General features: G+C 33.5%; 1 protein-coding gene across 1 annotated transcript in view; it reads left to right on the forward strand.

Moving 5' to 3' along the window:
* LOC120636286 (cyclic nucleotide-gated cation channel subunit A-like) overlaps positions 1-19,085 on the forward strand; it is a 31,124-nt gene extending 12,039 nt beyond the window's left edge. The window contains exons 4-8 of the mRNA XM_039907701.1: positions 2,474-2,619; positions 4,030-4,152; positions 10,812-11,717; positions 13,065-13,246; positions 18,443-19,085. Of these exons, the coding sequence (XP_039763635.1) occupies positions 2,474-2,619; positions 4,030-4,152; positions 10,812-11,717; positions 13,065-13,246; positions 18,443-18,719 (1,634 nt within the window). The 3' untranslated portion in view covers positions 18,720-19,085. The remainder of the gene's footprint in view (positions 1-2,473; positions 2,620-4,029; positions 4,153-10,811; positions 11,718-13,064; positions 13,247-18,442) is intronic.
* Positions 19,086-21,296: the final 2,211 nt, after the last annotated feature.

Consider the following 21,296-nt stretch of genomic DNA (forward strand, 5'->3'; position numbering starts at 1 on the left):
CACTACTGGATTAAAGGCCTCGACCGGTAGGGTTTGCCCATTGCAGTACACTCTAAAAAAAAAATGGTTATTCCTAACAAGATAGTGATTGTTGTGATCAAGCATCTTGATTCCATACGAGCCTAACAAGAACATAGATACATCAAATAAGATGATAATGATTGTTTATCATAATTCAATGGACTGGGCAACTGTATTGCTCCTATTATTGTTACTTAACTAAGGCATATTCTTAACTGATTCAATTTACGTACTTGTTTAAGCTAAATAATTAAAAATGATCTAATCATACAAAGAAGTAAATAATAATAGAAACAACGTATTTATTTGTTAGAATCAATGAACATACCTACATTGTTAGCTCAATCTATAATGAACTTGCTGCTATAACTAATCAGCTTTTGTTGTTATGTTTATTATCATAATTGTTATAATTTATATAACGTCAACTAAGAGAAAATCTCTCTTAGTTGGCTTTCTTTTTTTAGAGTGTAGGTGCAGGGGCGCGCAGGAAGGACACACAAACAAACAAAGAACCACACTTTCGCATTTATTATTATTTTGTATGTATTCTATGCAACTTTACGACGTTACTTGTTACGTAGCATATAACTATTGCTTCAACAAATTACTTAGTTCAATCTCATGACCGCATAGCCTTTGTTATAGGTAGCATTCGATGATGCAAACCATTCCGCCATATAGAGGCATCCGGGCGTTATCGGACAATATCTACAATAGCAGCTATCCACTTTGTTCTAATTCGGAAGCTCAATTAGGAGCAATCCTGATTGAAGCAAATCAATGTCCGTAGGGCAATTCCAGCTCGCCGGCTGTCCTGCGTCCATTCGCGTTAACCTCAAACATAATGGTGACAGTAACTAAGAATCGCTCAATTATTGTATTTATCTAATGATTTATGTATTATATAAACCGTATTTTTATTTATATTCAAACTGAAATTGGTATTTATTATCAATAAATAAAACTGAATAATCTAGTAACATGGCCATGAAAGGTGAAACGCCGAATTTAAAATTATGACGTCACGTCTTTTTAAACATAATGTAATCTCGAACTTAATTTCCAAATTATCAGAAACATGGAACAAAGAGACTTACTAAAACTCTAATTTTCTTATGACGTCACCAGTATTATATTAAAAAAAAACAGTATAATTTGTTATTTAAATCAACAAAGCCTTTAAATTTCTGCAAAAGTAAGATATTTCTTGAATACCCTCATCGGTTTGCATTTGCCATCATATCATAATCTTGGCAGGATATTTGACACTTATAACAATTAATTATTAATTAATTAATAATTAATTAATAATTAACAGCTATTTATGTTAATACTTCTTAAGTGCTAATATTTTGGGGAAATCCGGCAGATAAACACGCGCCATTTAAGACGCATAAGAGCAATATTTAAACTTAATGATACTGACAGTTGCAAACCGTATTTGAAGAAAAATAATATAATGACATTATACATTTATCATTGTTTTTAAAGTAAACTTTGATTTATTTGAAAACTGTAGCAGTAAAAGTCGTATAAGAGCTGACGTAATAAGAGTCACTTCCCTTAACGAATAAATGGGACGCGCCAAATTCTGTCGTTTAAGCGAAATTGAAGGAATTCTTGATGACTAAAAGTTACTATGCAATTAATGACTATCTCATAAATAAGGTGTGACATTATTTCGACAAGATTTTTATTAATATTTAAATTACATGGTTTGCATGCTGTTGAACGAATTTATCTAACGAGCTAACTATAATATTTAAGACCTGTATGCTAACCCAAATTCGCAAAAATAAATAAATAACTTTACCGAGAGATCATTGCGTCAACCTCCTCCCCCTTGGTGGGTCGTGCCAGTCAGAGGCACCTCAGGAATCTTCAGAACACTTGTACAACTCAATGAAAGAGACATGCCAGGTCCGAGAGTTAACTTTCCTGTAACTGCATTTTGTCCATGACCAGCAGTCTGTCTGAATTTAGGAATCAAAGTGTTACTTACCACTGCGGGTGCATTAGTGAGAAACGTCACTACCCCATACCCTATAACCACACTATTTAAACTAATTATTATTATTTATTTTGATATTTTCATTTTATTTTCTACTTAACATAGTCTTTGTAAGTAATTATTGTACTAACACGATAAAAGCCAAAGCCTGAAATAAATTAATTCAATTTTATTTATTTTATGTTTTTAGTTATTAAAAAAAAAAAAATCCTATAAATAATGAGGGCCTTAAATTTTGTTTTGTAGTCTACAAAAGTACGAACATTGATTTACATTTTGGTACACCAACACGTGTTCGACACTTAACCACTCTTGATGTTTTTTTTATAAAGATAGCTTCCAGAAAGCCTTAACTTAAGTTGCTTCAGGTTTTGTGTTATGATATGAGGGAGCGGCTGTAAAAAGTTTGACATAGGTAAACTCCGCTTCGTTTTTCAGGGTATCTTGAACAGGGACTGATGGTCCGAGACTCTGCGATGCTACGTCAGCACTATATAAGATCCGGTTTAATGATAATTGAAATACTTTCGGTGATTCCTACCGACATCCTGTACTACTGGTGGCGCCCAGGGTCGTGCGGCCATGTGAGTTGATTCTATAAACAATAATATGATTCGAAGAACCACCGGGAACTTACCTCTCCCATTGGTCAAAAAGTCCTTGACTACAGTCTCGCCAGATGGTATGTGACCTAACATGTTAGGGTTAGATACGCATTAAACCAAACCCCTTAAGGTTTTTAAGTGGCATCATATCGAAACACTAAATCACAGAACTTTTTGTTGACAGAGACAGACATCAGAGAGTAGAGTAAATTCTGAAATCATACATTCCAAAATTGCCTAATCCCAAATTTCGACCCCGGCACCTAAACTATACTACCCTTGCAATAGGCATGACGACAGATACTAATAATCGCTAACATTTTGTATTAATCTACTCATATACGATTAATGTATTATAAATAAATTATTTTCAATAAATAAAATGTAGCGAGCCGCCATGACAGGTGAAACACCTATTGACGTCACATCTTTATAAACATAATATTGTACCGCTTGAACTTGCAAAATCACTACACTTGTTATTTGCGTATACAAGTTTTTTGTGATTTCAAAATATCAATTGCTCAGTTTTGTGTCATAAATGCTAAAATAAATAATCTTTTGCTATGGAACAAGGCAGATAGCTCGACAAGGGCAGTTATTAAAACTAGTAATGATGCCTATTTAGAAATTAACAACAACAGCAGTTTGTAAACGTAAAGACACAAGTATTCTGCGCCAAACACAATACTCTATACAGGATTACTCCATAGAAGTAGATGAGTACTACTGCAGGGGCTTAGAACTTTCCCCGCGCTGCCGCTCCACGCGGGCTGGCAGGTTTTAATGTTTATTATTACTTCGCCCGAAAACACCGAACGAAATAAAGTTACGACATTCGAATGGAACTTATTTCAGAGCATCCTCTACGATTTAAATGAAAATCCATGAAACCCGCTGTTCAAATTTATTCCTAGAAGCACCTCGTCTTCTCCTTCACAACACTCTTTTTTATACAATCCACCCATATCTTCTTGAGTCTTTTACTCTTTCTCCTTTATTTTTTATCTAGAAAATTTATTTCCTTTCCCGGAATGACATGGCCATGCAAGCCTTTCATTTTTTTACTGTTACTCTCTAACTCACTTTATAAATTACATCACATTTATCTACCTGACGGAAGCGGTGATAGCCGAGTAATTAGGACGTCGGCTTCATTGTCTGGGGACCTAGTTCGAATCCCAGCACGGATCTGTTTGCGTTTGCGCTCAAAACAATCGAAACATCGCTTGCTTTAACGGTGAGGAAAAACATCGTGAGGTAACTTCAGAGTTCTGCATTATGTGCTCAAATGCGTGTGAAGTCCACCAATCCAGACTGTGTTGTGGGTGGAGACCCGTGCCCTGTAGTGGGCCGGTACAGGTGATGGTGATGGTGATGTGCCTCTAGGACTGCTTGCCGTGCCCCGTTATCCTACGGCTCAACCGCCTGCTGCACATCCCGCGCATGTGGGAGTGGTTCGACCGCACCGAGGCCGCCACCAGCTACCCGAACGCGTTCCGCATTTGGAAGGTGAGGAACACCACCACGACTCTAGTGGATCTCTAAAGTCATTCTTGACAAAACCAACTTTTAATCTACATTGATGCAAATTGTTACAGTCATTTTGTCTGGGTTAATAACTAACTTTTGATACTATAACTTGATATGTGCCAGGTACTTATAAAATAAAAGTTAGTAATAAAATAGTTTCTACGAGTTTTTTGTATGTGGTTTTTCACATACATACAAACTAACATATGCAATTTCAACGCCTTAGATACTTCAATCATTATAATAACTCAAGCTAAAACATCAACTACGGGTCGCAGCTTACTGCTAGTAATTCAGCAATCTTGCTCTTCACAAAAAATATGAAAATAAAAATACTTTTCAACTATATTAAACACAATTAACTAAAAAACAAAGCGGTGATAGCCTAGTGGTTAGAGCTTCGGCCACCCTTTCGGGGAGACCGAGTTCGACCTCCGGCACGTCGAACTTTTCGGAGCAATGTGCGTTTTTAAATTTAAGAAATTAAACAGTCAAGTGAAATCACTTTAACAGTGAAGAAAATCATCGCGAGGAAACATGCATGCCTGAGAGTTCTCCATAACGTTCGCAAAGGTGTGTAAAGTCTACCAATCCGCTCCGCATCCGCAATTTGAATTTGAATTTTTTTTATATATCGATGTTAAAAAAACTGTTACCTAAATAAAATGCAAAGATAAATATATTCTATAATTTACAGTCAGTGTCAATTTAAAAAAAATATACACAGTCTTGCAAATATTGTTACATTAATGTAATATTTGAATTTAGAATTCGTCATTCTCACGTGAATATTCATTTTGCTTTGATCACGCCATCCACGTTGTATTTGTAGAAAAATGTAATGAATACAGCGTTCAATTCCATGTTGCATATTTCACAAGATGGCTTAGGACTGTTAATTTAAAAATGAATTGGGTAAGGCCAGGAGGGGCAACTTCTTATGCTGTGAGCCAAGGCAAGTCTCCGAAAAATATCCCACGCAAAAAAATATGAACACATGTGAAGGAACAAGGATCTTATCTTGCACCCCCTCTCGTCACAGAAAGTAACGTGTTATACCTGTTCCCGGGTTGGTCTCTCCCACTTATTCCAGTTTATGTAATATCTATATATCGACGGCCGACTGGCGCAGTGGGCAGCGACCCTGCTTTCTGAGTCCAAGGCCGTGGGTTCGATTCCCACAACTGGAAAATGTTTGTGTGATGAGCAATAAGTGTTTTTCAGTGTCTGGGTGTTTATATGTATTTTCTAAGTATTTATGTATATATAATTCATAAAAATATTCATCGGTCATCTTAATACCCATAACACAAGCTACGCTTACTTTGGGGCTAGGTGGCGATGTGTGTATTGTCGTAGTATATTTATATATATATACAGCTTATGCTCTTATTAAAACTAAAAAATATAAAATGTTGATGGGTCGGTGAATACTTACAGGTTTTTCATAAATAACTGATAGCTGCGCTTACCTTATTAAAACTTGTACGCCGTTCGTTCGCTTGAGATCTCTCATGGTTACTAGCACGAAAGGGATATTTTACTAACAAAATATTGTAGTAAATATTTCAACATTTGTCATTATAAGCACGATTCTGTAGTTGATTTTTGGTGATTATGTTCATTACGTATTATTTATTCTTTTCATAGTCTAGTCGACAAGTTGAAAATGGTACAAAATAGAGATACTGCTCTTAAAATTACGTGCGATAGCTCATTGGATCCGGAATGACGTCTAGAAAAATGTGCTAAAAGCGTGTATTAGCACATAAAAAATTGCAAAAGTTATAAACAATTAAAGATGAAAAAAAAATGGCATTTCGTTTTTTGCCAATATTTCATAAACTATTAATAGTTAAGAAATTTCAAAAAAAGATTCTGAAAGAGGAGGAAATTTCCAATAAAAAACTCCTAACTCCCGGAACTCTATCTCCATTATTTATAATTTTAATTTAACGCTGAAGATAGGTCCGCGCGCGACATTTTTAGGTTGCGCGCGCGGCGTCAAAAGCGAGTACGGCACATTAATTAATTTATTTAAGGTATTGAATATTTTTTTTTTAATTTGAAAAAATTATGGTGTGTTCTGAACACTATAAATAATTCATTCCCGTTGGAAATTTTACTTAAAGTTAATTTTTCAACAAGTTAAACAATTGTTAACTAACGAAATTTTCTCGAACTACCGTCTTAATTGTAAGTGAAAAAAAATGTTTAAATAATGGTCGTAAAAAATTTTCGCTTCGTAGAGCCTTTCTTACATACATACTTAACAAGATCGTGCCATAAAAGTTAAAAAAATATTTATACTTTGTTTATAACAATTTTTTTACTTGAACAAAAACTTAAAAATCCAAGTAATGTTGGTAAAAAATTTTTTTTTTTTCTAAATCATCATAATATCGTTTTTTTATTAATACAAGATATTAATTGATTTGCAAAAAAAATTTTTCCCGCCATTTGTTGATAAATTTTTTATAAACAAATTGATTAAATCAATATTTTTAAAAAAATTTTTTTCACAACTTTATTACATTATAAATATAATGATTTTTAAAAAAAAAAATTTCCTTAATAACAATTTTTAATTGTTTATAATCGTTTTTTTTATATTTCTATTGTTTAAATAATTAGTTAAGAAATTATTTTTTTTCTAAAAATCATAATTGACAGTCCTCTATAAAGTAACAAAAAAAAAATTTTTTTTATTAACAATTCTATTGTTTATTAACTTACCAATTTGTTATAAACAAATTTTCAACGTTTTTTTTATTTTTTTTCTAAAACTTCTAAAATTAACAAAAACAACCATATATAACAAAGTATAAAAAAAAATTTTTTTCAATTTTTTATTGTACTTTTAAAAAACACGTGTTACAAAAGTTGCAGCGGCTGCTTCGTTTGTCTATTAAAAAAATGAAATAACTTTTAAACTATTAGAGATACAAAAATAAACATTCTAGTCGATTTTATAAACAGTTAAACGATCTTTTAAATAAATTATTCAAAAAAATTTTAGTTATTACTAATTTATTGTTACGCGCATTTGTTTATAAAAACTTATATTTTTTTCGATGTTTTTCGAACTTTCGTGACTCCTAACTTTTTAAATAATGCAGACACGGTTACAGACCTTCAAGACTATTTTGTTAAGTAATAAAATATATAAACGTTGTAGTTATTTATTTATAAATCATGTCATTTTTTAATTAATTATTGGCATTTGTCTCTAAATTTTTTTAATTTCATAAAAAATTAATGTCGATTACTATCCATTCGTTTATCACAAGCAAAAATTTATGCAAGCAATGTTAGGATATAATTGTATTGTTAAAAAAACTTTTGATTTTGATTAATAACAGAATTTTATTTGCATGAATTACAAAAATAATAAAATTTGCATTCTCATCTTCGTCGGTTGTATCGTCATCATCACTCTCTTGCAATTCAGCATCTTCTGTAGCATTCGTTGATTTTTTCTTTTGATTCTATTTTGTTTTATTCTTATGTGCATCGTACATCATCAGCTATTCTAGAAACGTATCTAAATATGTTGGTATATCTCCCTGAGCAGTCTCAAGGAAGCTAGTCGACGATGGAAATGTTTTGACATTGAACTGTGTACCTTTAATCTGCTTTCGTATTAGTTCAGCCGCAGTTCGAATTATACGAATGTGTTCATCATCTTTACGCTGCTCATGGTGCATATACCACAAATCATCGAGAGGTAAATCACCAGTTCCACAATATGTTACAATACTCTTCAGGCCCACCCCAGTAATCGTGATATCATTGCCGAAATGTTTTCGTAAATTACTGATCAAAGTTGATGGTTTTGGCTTGTATTCCATATTTTTTATCAATTCCGATAGTGTGAATTGGCATTCTAAATTGTTTTCAATGAAATGAAAAATAAATTTCAATGAACTTTCAAGTGGTGAATCTTCTTGATCACTTGCATTAGTTTTTTTTAAATCATTGAGACACGTACGATGATAACGCGCTTTTGCTTCTGTTAATGACTGTACACGTAAAATTAAATCTGTGACTTGACTTCCCAGTAAGTCATTACGCAGTTTTGCAACTTCTAATAACTTTTCTTTTACTTCGTAGGAACTTATAATACATTTTTTACGTATACTTTGATAATAATCTTTTTGGCAAATTAAACATAATTTTTTATAATCGAAAGTACTTGAAAAACTACGAGTTGATACTTCGGATGAATTAGAAGACCCTGTAGAGGCTTTATTTGCAACTAAATAAGCTACTCGACACTTCTCATGAACTTTAATTTCAGACTGACCTACCAATAGTTTATATTTATTGTCCCCTATTTTTTTTACTATTTTCACACATTGAACTTATTCCACGTTCTTTAACTAACGTCCACTCGTGAGAAGAACTAATGAGTTTTTTTTCACAAAGAAAACATTTCACTGAGAAGTCCATTGTTATAAAATATTAAACTGTTAAGAGAAAAATATCAAACAATCCTTCAGAATAAATTAAACACGTGGCACTTCAGTTAATAATATTTTATAGAAATCGATTTTACTTCGATGTACTAAAAATTCAATGTCTTTTTGATGGAATGAAAAATTAATTTCAACAAAACTTCATGCAATCACATCAATACTAAATAAAATTTTTTAATACACCACGAGGCTTATACACTGAACTGTTTTTGGTAACTGTAAGATCGACTATGAGCCACGTTTTCAACTGAAGCAGGTATAGACTATAAGCCACGTCAGCAAAGAAAGCAGGTAACAGAAGGGACAAGATTCAAAGGTCGGACAGAAAAAATGGGCTCTAAAAGAAGCAGCTGTTCATTGTTAAGTACAGAACTCGAAATAAATGATGAATATTACAAGACAAATAATAACTGTGAGAAGCGAGAGAACCGTAAAAGAGAAAAAATGCCAATAATTAATTAAAAAATGACATGATTTATAAATAAATAACTACAACGTTTATATATTTTATTACTTAACAAAATAGTCTTGAAGGTCTGTAACCGTATCTGCATTATTTAAAAAGTTAGGAGTCACGAAAGTTCGAAAAACATCGAAAAGAATATAAGTTTTTATAAACAAATGCGCGTAACAATAAATTAGTAATAACTAAAATTTTTTTGAATAATTCATTTAAAAGATCGTTTAACTGTTTATAAAATCGACTAGAATGTTTATTTTTGTATCTCTAATAGTTTAAAAGTTATTTCAGTTTTTTAGTAGACAAACGAAGCAGCCGCTGCAACTTTTGTAACGTGTTTTTTAAAAGTACAATAAAAAATTGAAAAAAATTTTTTTTTATATTTTGTTATATATGGTTGTTTTTGTTAATTTTAGAAGTTTTAGAAAAAAAATAAAAAAAAGTTGAAAATTTGTTTATAACAAATTGGTAAGTTAATAAACAATAGAATTGTTAATAAAAAAAAAATTATTTTTTGTTACTTTATAGAGGAATGTCAATTATGATTTTTAGAAAAAAAAAATTTCTTAACTAATTATTTAAACAATAGAAATATAAAAAAAACGATTATAAACAATTAAAAGTTGTTATTAAGGAAAAATTTTATTTTTAAAAATCATAATATTTATAATGTAATAAAGTTGTGAAAAAAAATTTTTTAAAAATATTGATTTAATCAATTTGTTTATAAAAAATTTATCAACAAATGACGGGAAAAATTTTTTTTGCAAATCAATTAATATCTTGTATTAATAAAAAAACGATAATATGATGATTTAGAAAAAAAAAATTTTTTTTTAACAACATTACTTGGATTTTTAAGTTTTTGTTCAAGTAAAAAAATTGTTATAAACAAAGTATAAATATTTTTTTAACTTTTATGGCACGATCTTGTTAAGTATGTATGTAAGAAAGGCTCTACGAAGCGACAATTTTTTACGACCATTATTTAAACATTTTTTTTCACTTACAATTAAGACGGTAGTTCGAGAAAATTTCGTTAGTTAACAATTGTTTAACTTGTTGAAAAATTAACTTTAAGTAAAATTTCCAACGGGAATGAATTATTTATAGTGTTCAGAACACACCATAATTTTTTCAAATTAAAAAAAAAATATTCAATACCTTAAATAAATTAATTAATGTGCCGTACTCGCTTTTGACGCCGCGCGCGCAACCTAAAAATGTCGCGCGCGGACCTATCTTCAGCGTTAAATTAAAATTATAAATAATGGAGATAGAGTTCCGGGAGTTAGGAGTTTTTTATTGGAAATTTCCTCCTCTTTCAGAATCTTTTTTTGAAATTTCTTAACTATTAATAGTTTATGAAATATTGGCAAAAAACGAAATGCCATTTTTTTTTCATCTTTAATTGTTTATAACTTTTGCAATTTTTTATGTGCTAATACACGCTTTTAGCACATTTTTCTAGACGTCATTCCGGATCCAATGAGCTATCGCACGTAATTTTAAGAGCAGTATCTCTATTTTGTACCATTTTCAACTTGTCGACTAGACTATCATATTAAAATAAAGTACAATACAATAGACAAAAATAAATAAAAGTGCAAGATTTTGTGAACTCTAAAAATACACGTTTGATATAAAACAAATAATTTGTTTGCTTTAAATTATCCGAAAAAACGCAAAACTTATTCCAGGTCGTCATGGCGATTTTAGTACTGATCCACTGGAATGCATGTCTGTATTTCGTCATCAGCTACGCAATCGGTTTTGGAGTTGATAACTGGGTTTACAACATAACCGGAGGGGAAAACGCGACCCTGGCCCACCAGTACATTTACAGCTTCTATTGGTCCACGCTTACCCTGACCACGATCGGCGAAACCCCGCAACCTGAGAACAACACTGAGTTCGTTTTTGTCGTAATAGACTTCTTGGGGGGCGTGCTCATCTTTGCGACCATCGTAGGAAACATTGGATCAATGATTTCCAATATGAACGTAGCTAGAGTAGAATTCCAGAACAAAATGGATGGCGTGAAGCAATATATGGCTTTTCGTAAAGTAAGCGGGGAGTTAGAAGCTCGTGTCATTCGATGGTTCGCGTACACTTGGAACGAGTCTGGGGCTTTGGATGAGGAAAACGTACTGTCCTCCTTGCCGGATAAACTTAAGGCTGAGATTGCTATAAGAGTTCACCTTGACACATTGCGCGAAGTGGAGATCTTCAAGGATTGTGAGCCTGGCCTCCTTGAAGCTCTAGTGCTGAAATTGCGACTACAAGTATTCAGCCCGGGCGATTCCATCTGCTGCAAAGGAGACGTTGGCAAGGAAATGTATATTGTGAAACGAGGAAGACTACAAGTTGTAGCTGATGACAAAAAAACCGTTCTTGCTACCCTCAGTGCGGGATCAGTTTTCGGAGAAGTGAGTGTTTTGGAAATACCTGGCAACACCACTGGGAATCGACGAACTGCTAATGTTCGCTCGTTAGGGTACTCCGATCTGTTCTGCCTTGCTAAGAAGGATCTGTGGGAGGCGCTCGGTGATTACCCAGACGCTATGCATACTTTGATACAACGCGGATGCCAACTACTTCGCAAAGTACGTTCATTTATAATTCAAATTTTAGGCCTCCTTCATAAGCACTTTCGTAAAATACAAAAAATGACACGTCTGTATGTTTGTAGTCTGCTAGGCGATTACCGACGCAATCGCATCGGAAAGCAAGTTCAACCGCGGAGAAGCGCAAGGAACTCGAAGCAGTTGCTTCATTCTCTGGTCACCGTTGGTTTGTCTTGTGATTCTACGTGTTTATTATATTTGCCTATGAACCACAACAAGTAATTGTTGCATTAACACTTACATTATAAAGTAAACTCTGTTTGATTTTTTGTTTATACGTTATAGTGTTTATGAGGTTTTTTTTTATAAGTTTATTTGTTTTTATTTGTTTATTTTTATGTTTTGCCCAAGCACAGTAGCAGCATGGTTTGCAACTGGAATCAGTTGGAGCGGATACGGATCATTTTATAAATAAAATTTTGTTCAAAAAAGTAACAAAAACTTTTGAAGTCACTACAATACGATAGTTGTCTTGGGGAATAAAAGTTAATTGACTTCTAGTTGTATCTTATGTAAGGGTCATAATCAGCTTTTGAGATTGTAAGACCGATGGCAAAAGACTAAAATGTTAAATTGCGCTGTTTATAAAAATCTATACAGCGATATTCCCCAAGTCTATATCCATAATTATGTATGTAATTTGGATCTGCGCCGAACTTATCAAATATTTTCTGAATACAAAGCAATTATGTATACTGCTCAGTGGTCTGATCGATGAACGGACAAAGGTACAAATAGAAAGACAGTTAGTCGAGTAAATATTGTTTATTTATTGACGTTTTACTAAATAGGTACATTTGGAACCATGTAGCTTGATTTTTAGCACGTAGCTTATTAAATATCACCAGTACCTACCTCACAATAATAAATAATTGAGTTTCTTATGATCTATAAGAAAAAGCAAAAGAGGAAGTGTAAGCGCAATTTAGGCGCATCACCTTTTTCTTTTCTTTGGGTTTGAGACCAAGGCTCAAGATTTCGTATTACGTTCTAGTCGCAACACACTCTTAACCAGCTCAAGTCATAAAAGTTTACAGTCCTCGTAAGAAGTTCAGTTGGCAGCGGGCATTTGTATCGCACCGCCTAAAATTATTGCGAATCCATTTGCGACTTTCCAACCACCCGGTTGTGAAGACGAAAGTGGACTTGGCCTTTAGGCGTAACAATATTGAAAAGATAAGGGCAAATTTGTTAACCCAAGTAAACATTTGGCCTGTACCCTTCAGCCAGTGATTTGGATTAACATCGCTTTGCGCGCAAATAATGCTTTGGAGTGTTCATGGTATTAAATAAAAACTATAAAAAGGTATCAAATTAAATTTACAGGACGGCTTACTTGATGAAACTGTATTTAAAAACGCCCAAACTAACGAGAATACTGTTCAACAATCAATTAAACAACTTCAGGTGTCTTATGAAATAATTCGGTCCCGTTACGAGAGATTTGTGGCGGAGGTCGGCGCGAAGCAGGCCGAAATATGTGAGCGGATCAACCATCTCTTCCTGAGGTGAGTTTACTGGAGTCAATCAAGAATGCAACTATACCTCATTCGTGTTAAGAGAATAGGGTGTCAACACACTAAATATAAAATTATCTTTATTTATATATACTTTATGATTACTCCTCCAGTAGTGGAGTGTTTTTGATGATTTACTATTATCTTAACCCGAATGGACTACTTAGCCCTGCAATTATTATCCGCACTCAGCACACATTCTAGCCCGTAGTAACATTGAGTTATATAATTAGAGAAGACGCCACTTATCACTACAACTTATCAGTTCTTGAGCGCGCGAAAGTATATTGTACCTACTAATAGTGCAACTATGACGAATCAATAAGTTTGGAATAGCGCTTCTATACATTACATAATTCTATGCGTAGTAGAGCATTTATCCATTTGCAATTTTAATTCCATGTTTGTGTAGTTACTTCGAACTTACTTCGAACGAAAATCATTTGCATGAATACTTGTTAATTATAAAATTATTTACTATTCAAATTATGTCCATATTGTATTGTATAATATAATATTATATTGACGGGCTGGTAGCATCACTGGGCACTGGCCTCCTCTTTTACGAGAGAGGCTACGACCCTCCACGCTCCAGGTAGGCAGTTTAGCGATTGTCGGTGGCAACAACCGGGACCAAAGCGACGGCTCTGACGGAAAATTATCTCATCTCCAAGCTACAGGGGAATCAAAGTCAAAGTCAAAAGTCAAAAATATCTTTATTCAAGTAGGCACATAGGTGGCACTTTTGATGCGTACATTACATGAGTATTACACAATAGTGAGATGATGGCGATAAGTCGATAACCATATCCGCAAACTTAAAACTAAAGCTACGAGGGTTCCAAACGCGTCCGGGTCTAAGAAGAAGCCCACAACAAACTTTGCCGGGTGTTTTATTTTTATTATCACCATCTCACATTGTCATTTAAAATTATTAGAAGAGCAACCTGGTTAGAGCAATCATTCAAACCCAAGCTTTATTATCGATTACTTAGTCATTTATACTACAATAGGACATTTCTATAAGCTTACGTTTAATACAAACTTTGAACTTTTTAAGATTTATCACCAAGATTTCAATGGGTGGTTCATTGTAGAATTTCCTTTAAACGAATTATGAATTTTATGTAAACTAGTATATTGCACTGTAAGTTTATTCTTACTTCTAATGTTTAAATTATTGCAGTTACATTTTTTCTTAAATTTAGAAAAGTTTTTATGAACATACATTAAATTTTCAAATATGTACTGACTATACACTGTCATTATTTTAAAATCTTTAAATTTATCTCTCAATGACTCTCTCGGACCCATTTTGTAGATCGAACGCACAACCCTCTTTTGCAGTATGAAAATAGTGCTAATATCAGCAGCATTACCCCATAGTAAAATTCCATATGACATGAAGCTGTAAAGTAACTATTTTAGTTACTTTACCAGCCTAGCAGTTTCTACGTCGGTCATATGGCGTCATATCTTCTTTACCGCAAAGGCAGCAGAACTACGCCTGTTTGCTAAATTATTTACATGAGGGCCACATTGAAGTTTAGAATCTAACGTTATTCCTAGAAAAATCGCTTGACCGAAAGACAAACTCTTAAAAGAAAATTGGTCCTGTAACCCATTAAACAGTCTTATTAATCAGTTTAATTTAACAGATACAAATTTATAGTTTGACATTTTATATTGATAATTTGACATGAATAGAATAATCTTTGTAATTTTCATGTATATCTTGTGATTTCTTTATTGCCGATTATTAGATTAAAGCTAGTACTATTATAGAAAGTAGAAATTACTTTAAAAACATATATTTTTTGCATGCCATCTAAGTTGGATTGTGTGTTCCTTATATTGTATCTACCAACAATGTAAAAGCAATCAGTAAATATACGATTTGAATTGGATTGAATTCTTATGGCCACAAATATTTTCATCTGCTAATGCATTTTAGAACAAATAGTAAAAAGTGCTTTAGGTATTTGGAACTTATACAATCATCATCAAATCAACCGATGGACATCCTAGAATACAAGTAAGTAAAATACCAGCTAGTGGGAGTTGGAGTTGCACATTAAGGGCTCCGTACAATTAAATATATACAACGTGTAGCAGAATCAAATATAAGAAATAATATTGTAGGTTGCATAAGTATATTTCATAAGGAATCACCCTGTAAATATATTAAATCAAAAGAAGTATATTTATTTTCCATACAAACGAATTCAAAACATTCTGAGTGTTAACTTGTGACAACCCTATTGAAAATAAAAGGCTAACACTGGCATAGTACCTACGCTACGCGACGCGTACTTAGTAGAGTGACATGATGTTAATTTTGCAGATGATTTTAGCATGTATGGCAGTTGTTTCCTCCACAAGTATTAGGTTTTCGGTTTCACAGATAAGTCTCAGAGACAGTACATTATGTAAAGCTAAAGCCGGTAAAGTATTATTTTGTATAGTATTTTATTTTCGTAAAGTATTATGGTCAAAATAAATAGATTTGAGGAGCGTAAAAACCAATACAAATAATAATGCTTGCATTGAATTAAAATAAATATTTAGTAATTTTGTCAAAGTCATAGTCAGAAATATCATTAATCAAATAGGCTCATACACTTACTAATTTTTGTAACAAGAATATTTTAATAATTTTGCTCACACACGTTAGGCCTCTGTAGCCCGGGGGTCCTGTATCATTGATACGGCTGATACGGCGGTCGCTACGCCCCTGGGATAAGAGCAAGTAATATTAGTTATTATTTTTCGGAAGGCCATGCGAGTGATATACAAAGAACAATGAACATTCAGCTTCGTTTTCTATGTTCTCCGACAACTGAGAAGAATGCTCCGGTATCGGAGAGCGTATTTTGTGTTTAGTGATGTTTGCAATCATAACCCAGAGGAAGTGGCGTGCACAGGGTTTTGACCAGGGTACGTATAAAGCAGGTACATGGCATAAAATGGAAATGTTCCCCTCCAATATGACTTAAAATAATTTGGGTATCAGTGCTTTTGTGCATGTATGAAGTGCACACCACTGCACACAGGTCTGTGTGGTTATGGCGGATTCTAAACTACAGCTTAATATTCGTTGCTCATTGTAGCCTTTTCAGTTTTAAATTGCTTTATGCAATGCGACGTAAAACTTCAAAACTCACACAGATCGGAACGGGGCAATGTTACACCGAATGCCCCGCAGCCGTATTCTGTGTGTCATACAATTAATCTCCCGATCCGCCCTGTGTGTTTAGTTCTTTTTCTAAGCAAAGCGAAGGTAAATGTAAATTTTTATTTGGCTTCGATCAATAGTACTAACTATACTAGATTTTATGTAGTCAGGTGACAAAGAGTGTTTGTAAAAAATAAGCTTTCAAGAATTGGTATCCTGTTTACGATGTTTAATTAATTTTTAAACATAGGTAGGTATACTAATTTACTATAAAAACACAACACTATTTTTGTTAGATCTTGTATAAGATTGCGTATTTTATTGATCGAAGGTGTGCAATGTATATTTTAAAAGTTTTGCGTACTGCTGACAAGATGACTGTTTATATTTATTACGTACTGTAGGATATGCTAAATGCGAATAAAAAATCATTGTCAGCGACACCACCAAGCGATACCACCCAGATTTTTGACACAGAAGGCTGTTCTATATATTTTCGTGCAGTTAACTACTGTACCTAAGGCATGAGTTCGTTGGACTTACCTTTAATATATTCATATACCTACGACGACATTGAAACCGCAATAACTACAACTCGCCCGCCTAATTTTATTTAGCTCTCAATAATAGACGTAGACTTTCTCAATAATAATGTTTTGTAATTTCATATCAGCACTTTGATGAGTGGGTTGCTACGGTGGTTTCGTTAGTAAACTATTTTTGGCAGCGACTATTTTTTGGTGGTGTGGGTGTAAGTTGAGTGTGAGTGAACCGATGAGTGACACTCATGAACCGCCAATAGTTAACTGCAGGAGTCATCCCTTTATATTAAAAACATTGTGAAGGGTGTTATTAGGTATTTCTGCAATGTTTTTCCTTTACTTCCTTAAATATCGCCTGCTGCGTAAATCATTTTACATTTTATTGTATTCTGTAATAAGAACTAATTTCGTATGTGGGAAAAGATGATGATGCAAAGGTGAAGCAGAAGTAGCTAGTTACTAACCAAAACCAAATGGCGTTGCGATGTGTTGTTGGACTATTGTGTTGAATGTGTGGTGCCATGTCCGCTACCATCAGAGAATAACGTTAACCATGCAAAGAGTTTGTTAACTGGCATGGACAAATTGAGCCTGTATAATAGGGCAAAAACCAATACAAGATCTTTAAGGCCAGTCTTGTAGAGCTAACCGGGAAAGTTCTTGAAAGCTATAGTTCCCAGGGTATCATGACCCAGGTTAAAAGCAAATTTGACTCACCCAGTCTAGACCTCATCAAGTATCGTAGAGGCCATAAAATTAAATTAATATAATACTTTTGTGTTGAATAAGAAATACCTACTAACACTACTTTTTAAGTCTTCTTTTGTGTATGTTAATACGGCTACGGTTTTGGCGTTTGTATAATTATATATATTGTGTATTTATAATTACGATTTCAATAATAATATAAATTTTTAAAATTGTTGTATGGAAATATTACTATTGCAATCTATGGGTTCCTCGCATTTATCTTTAAGTATAACAGTTTTCACAGAATTAAGAACATACATAAACAGTGTACACGGCTAATATTGAAGCATCAATAACCACTCCACTTTAGATTGGTTACTCTTAATAAACGGTTAGTCATTTCATACCATTTAGCAGTTGACAGTATTTTTAATGTTCTGAGCGTTCACTATAAAATGGGAAAATGGGAAAAAATTTATGTCCTAGCAATATTACGCGGATGTAAGGAGAGACGTGCGCGGGACGTTTTCACTGTCTTTGACACCACGCACTGCATACAATAATGGCTAAATGAGGGTTCTGTATGTTCTTATTCTATGACAGTCTTGTTAATTTGTAAATATTGTCATAGATTAAGTTACTAAATAACTTTAAACTAAGAACAGATTTTAAATGTCAGTCTTAAGCATAGATCGTCTATAGTTCTAGCTAAGCTTCTATTGAGTATAACACCAAGAACACTGATCATGTAATTCTAATATTATGTAAAACAATTTTCAGATGTACTACCCCCACCGACGAGGATTCTGATCAGGACTACGTCACCACTTACGACGACTTTGCAAACCAGACAGAATTCTCGCTCACCTACCCCATCGACAGTTTTGAGATTGTTCGGGGAGTAAGCCCCGTCGGGTTTCCACTCCAAACCTTCAACATTCCTCTGCGTGACCGCGGCCAATCCTCGAGGTCCAGCGCTCAGAGTGCCCCCGGGCTCGTGCGCGCCAACACCGTGCCACGCTGCAAGTACCACGGATGTTCTCGGCCGCGCTACTAAGCAAAAGATGAAGAGCGGGTGGCAGTTTATTTCATTTCGCATCGTTAGGGCAGATGAAATGTTTGTTTTCGTACGACATATTTAGTACGGACATCTCGTACAATCGCAAATGCAACAGTAAGACAGAACAAACGCTCATCTGTAACCACCCTAAGCATATCCGACTGAATTTAGTTTTTACTCCACATTTACTTTTATTGACACCAAAGGAGATGCAGTAAAAAAAGATGGAGACATCTCTCCTCTCTATAAAGGAATCTATTTGTGATCTTAGCAATCTAATACAGGCGATGGCCTGTAATAATAGATTGATCTAGGCATACTTGCAGTTTTATGTTTACCGCGATGTACGCAAACCTTGATAACTTTATGATCGATTAATTTAACATGAACTATGCAAGTTGCTTCTAAGCAATTTGGTAGCTTAACAATTTGGGTAGATAATATCTGTATTACATTTTAATGTTGTATCTCAGTGTCTATGTTATAGCATCGAATAGTATTCTAACGATTTATTGCTCACAGCAAATATTAGATAACTTTTGGATGAAGGCTCCGCGGGAAAAACAAAAAATGTTAATTTTTAACATGCCATATTTTTGCTATATTTATTTTTATATGGACGATGGAGATTTTAAATATGAAGAAAAAAAATGGTAACAAGTTGATAGCATTTCTTTATTTAGGAAAAAAATAGAAGGCTATGCTTATTTCATACCTCATAAAAAATATTTTTTTTTTGACATTCCTTACTTTTCCCGAGAAGTCTTCAAACCGTACTATAGGTACCTATTTAACCCGTAAAAGCGGTTTTTGAGCTATTTTAACTTATTTAAATAAATGTTTAGATAAATGCCTTTGATCAATAAAATACTGGATAGTATTCTGTCGGTCGTCAAAAAGTGTCCGTGAAATAGAAGACATCCATGATTTGGAAATTTATTTTCGTATCTTCTTTGCGACTGCGAAAACCAATGTGAGGTGAGGTATACCTACTAATCAAACGTACAAAAACAAAGGAAACGAAATATTTTGCTTCAAGATAATTATGAGTAGATATAGACAAAAGATGGACACTTTTTCTCTTAGATATTATCGAACTGCATATCTAGTACCTTTTTGATCAAAGAAAAATATACATATTACATAAGTGTAGGTTCTATAATAAGTATACTTATATATATTTTTTAGAAAAAGTATTTCCTAACCTATATTTTCTACCTACCAACTAAAGCCAAATATTTTATAACAAATATATAATATATTAAACATTTTATTTACCGACCACATATTTAAAAAGTCACTGTACTTAGTTTTTGAATGATGTATGTTGTTTGAGGAAAAAAGTTTTGTGTGTTTTAGCTACCGAGCACACAGACGACGCACATGTTGGAGGCATTACAAGTCACAGCATCGAAAGGGCGTGTAATACAAATAATACGGAATACGCATTATTGAGACAAGCGCGGACCATATTAGACTGCAGTATCACTTATTATCAGGTTGCAGTCAGTCATAGATGTGGGAAAAAACCGACCGTAAGGAAATAATGTCACATGCAATTACGTACTTATTTTATAGTAGTATACATTACTATAGGACGATAAAAATGCGTAGAAAAAATAAAAATCAAAATAAAATTATACCTATTTTTTATAACTGAATATGAAATCTAATTTAGTTATCATTTATTATTAAAATGATTTAATATCACTTCATGGTCAAAATGGATACTATTTTTTGTATTTTTAACCAAGCTTGGCATTCGTAAGCACTAATATAGACTCTGTGACCATTTCTAGCCCCGCCTTCTATGTGCTTGGTGCTTAAAACATTCCAACTTAGGGCAGGGCCCGGATTCTCTGTGGCATTGTAATTATTTTAACAGCGCGACGACTCGAAGACCCCATATTGTGGTAGTCAAACTTTCAAAGTTAAATATTTCTTAATAAGTATACTGTATACTTTGAGGACCTAAATAGGATTTTTTATAAAAATTGGTGATGCTCGTACCGCTTGTACTTAAAATTAAATCTACGAGGTCTCCAAATAGCCCTGCTCTTTTAGAAGATCGGACTTGATTGGGTTATATTTTTGCGAATTTAGTCTCTTAATGAAGCGGGAACTGAGAAAAATTTAATTCGCAAGCTTCTTCCAAATTGTGGTTACCACACCTAATAATGAAATAGAGAACCGGGGCCCTGATTTTTCAATCGTAAAATATTCTTTAAACTGAGGAACAAATTCTTATGATTGAAACATAGCCCCTAAATGTTTAGTTTTGTGTACCTAAACGTAAACGTATAACCAAGGCCGTTAACAGGAGGGGAATTTTGGTTTTGGTCTTAACACATTTAACACTTTTATATTCGTAGACAGTAGTTAACTTTAATATTATCGTTTTTTTCTGATCTGTGATACGCTAGTTGGATTTTACCGGCAAGAGGGTAATCGAAATGTAATGTAATGTTAGTAAATTAAATGAATTATTATTACACATTTCGTTGGATTGGATTTTTCTAGTTACTCGTAATGTTTGGTCCAAAGCTAGGACCCCTCAAAAATGCTTTCCTAGCT

Source organism: Pararge aegeria, chromosome Z, assembly GCF_905163445.1.
Source record: "Pararge aegeria chromosome Z, ilParAegt1.1, whole genome shotgun sequence".
Lineage (NCBI taxonomy): Eukaryota > Metazoa > Arthropoda > Insecta > Lepidoptera > Nymphalidae > Pararge > Pararge aegeria.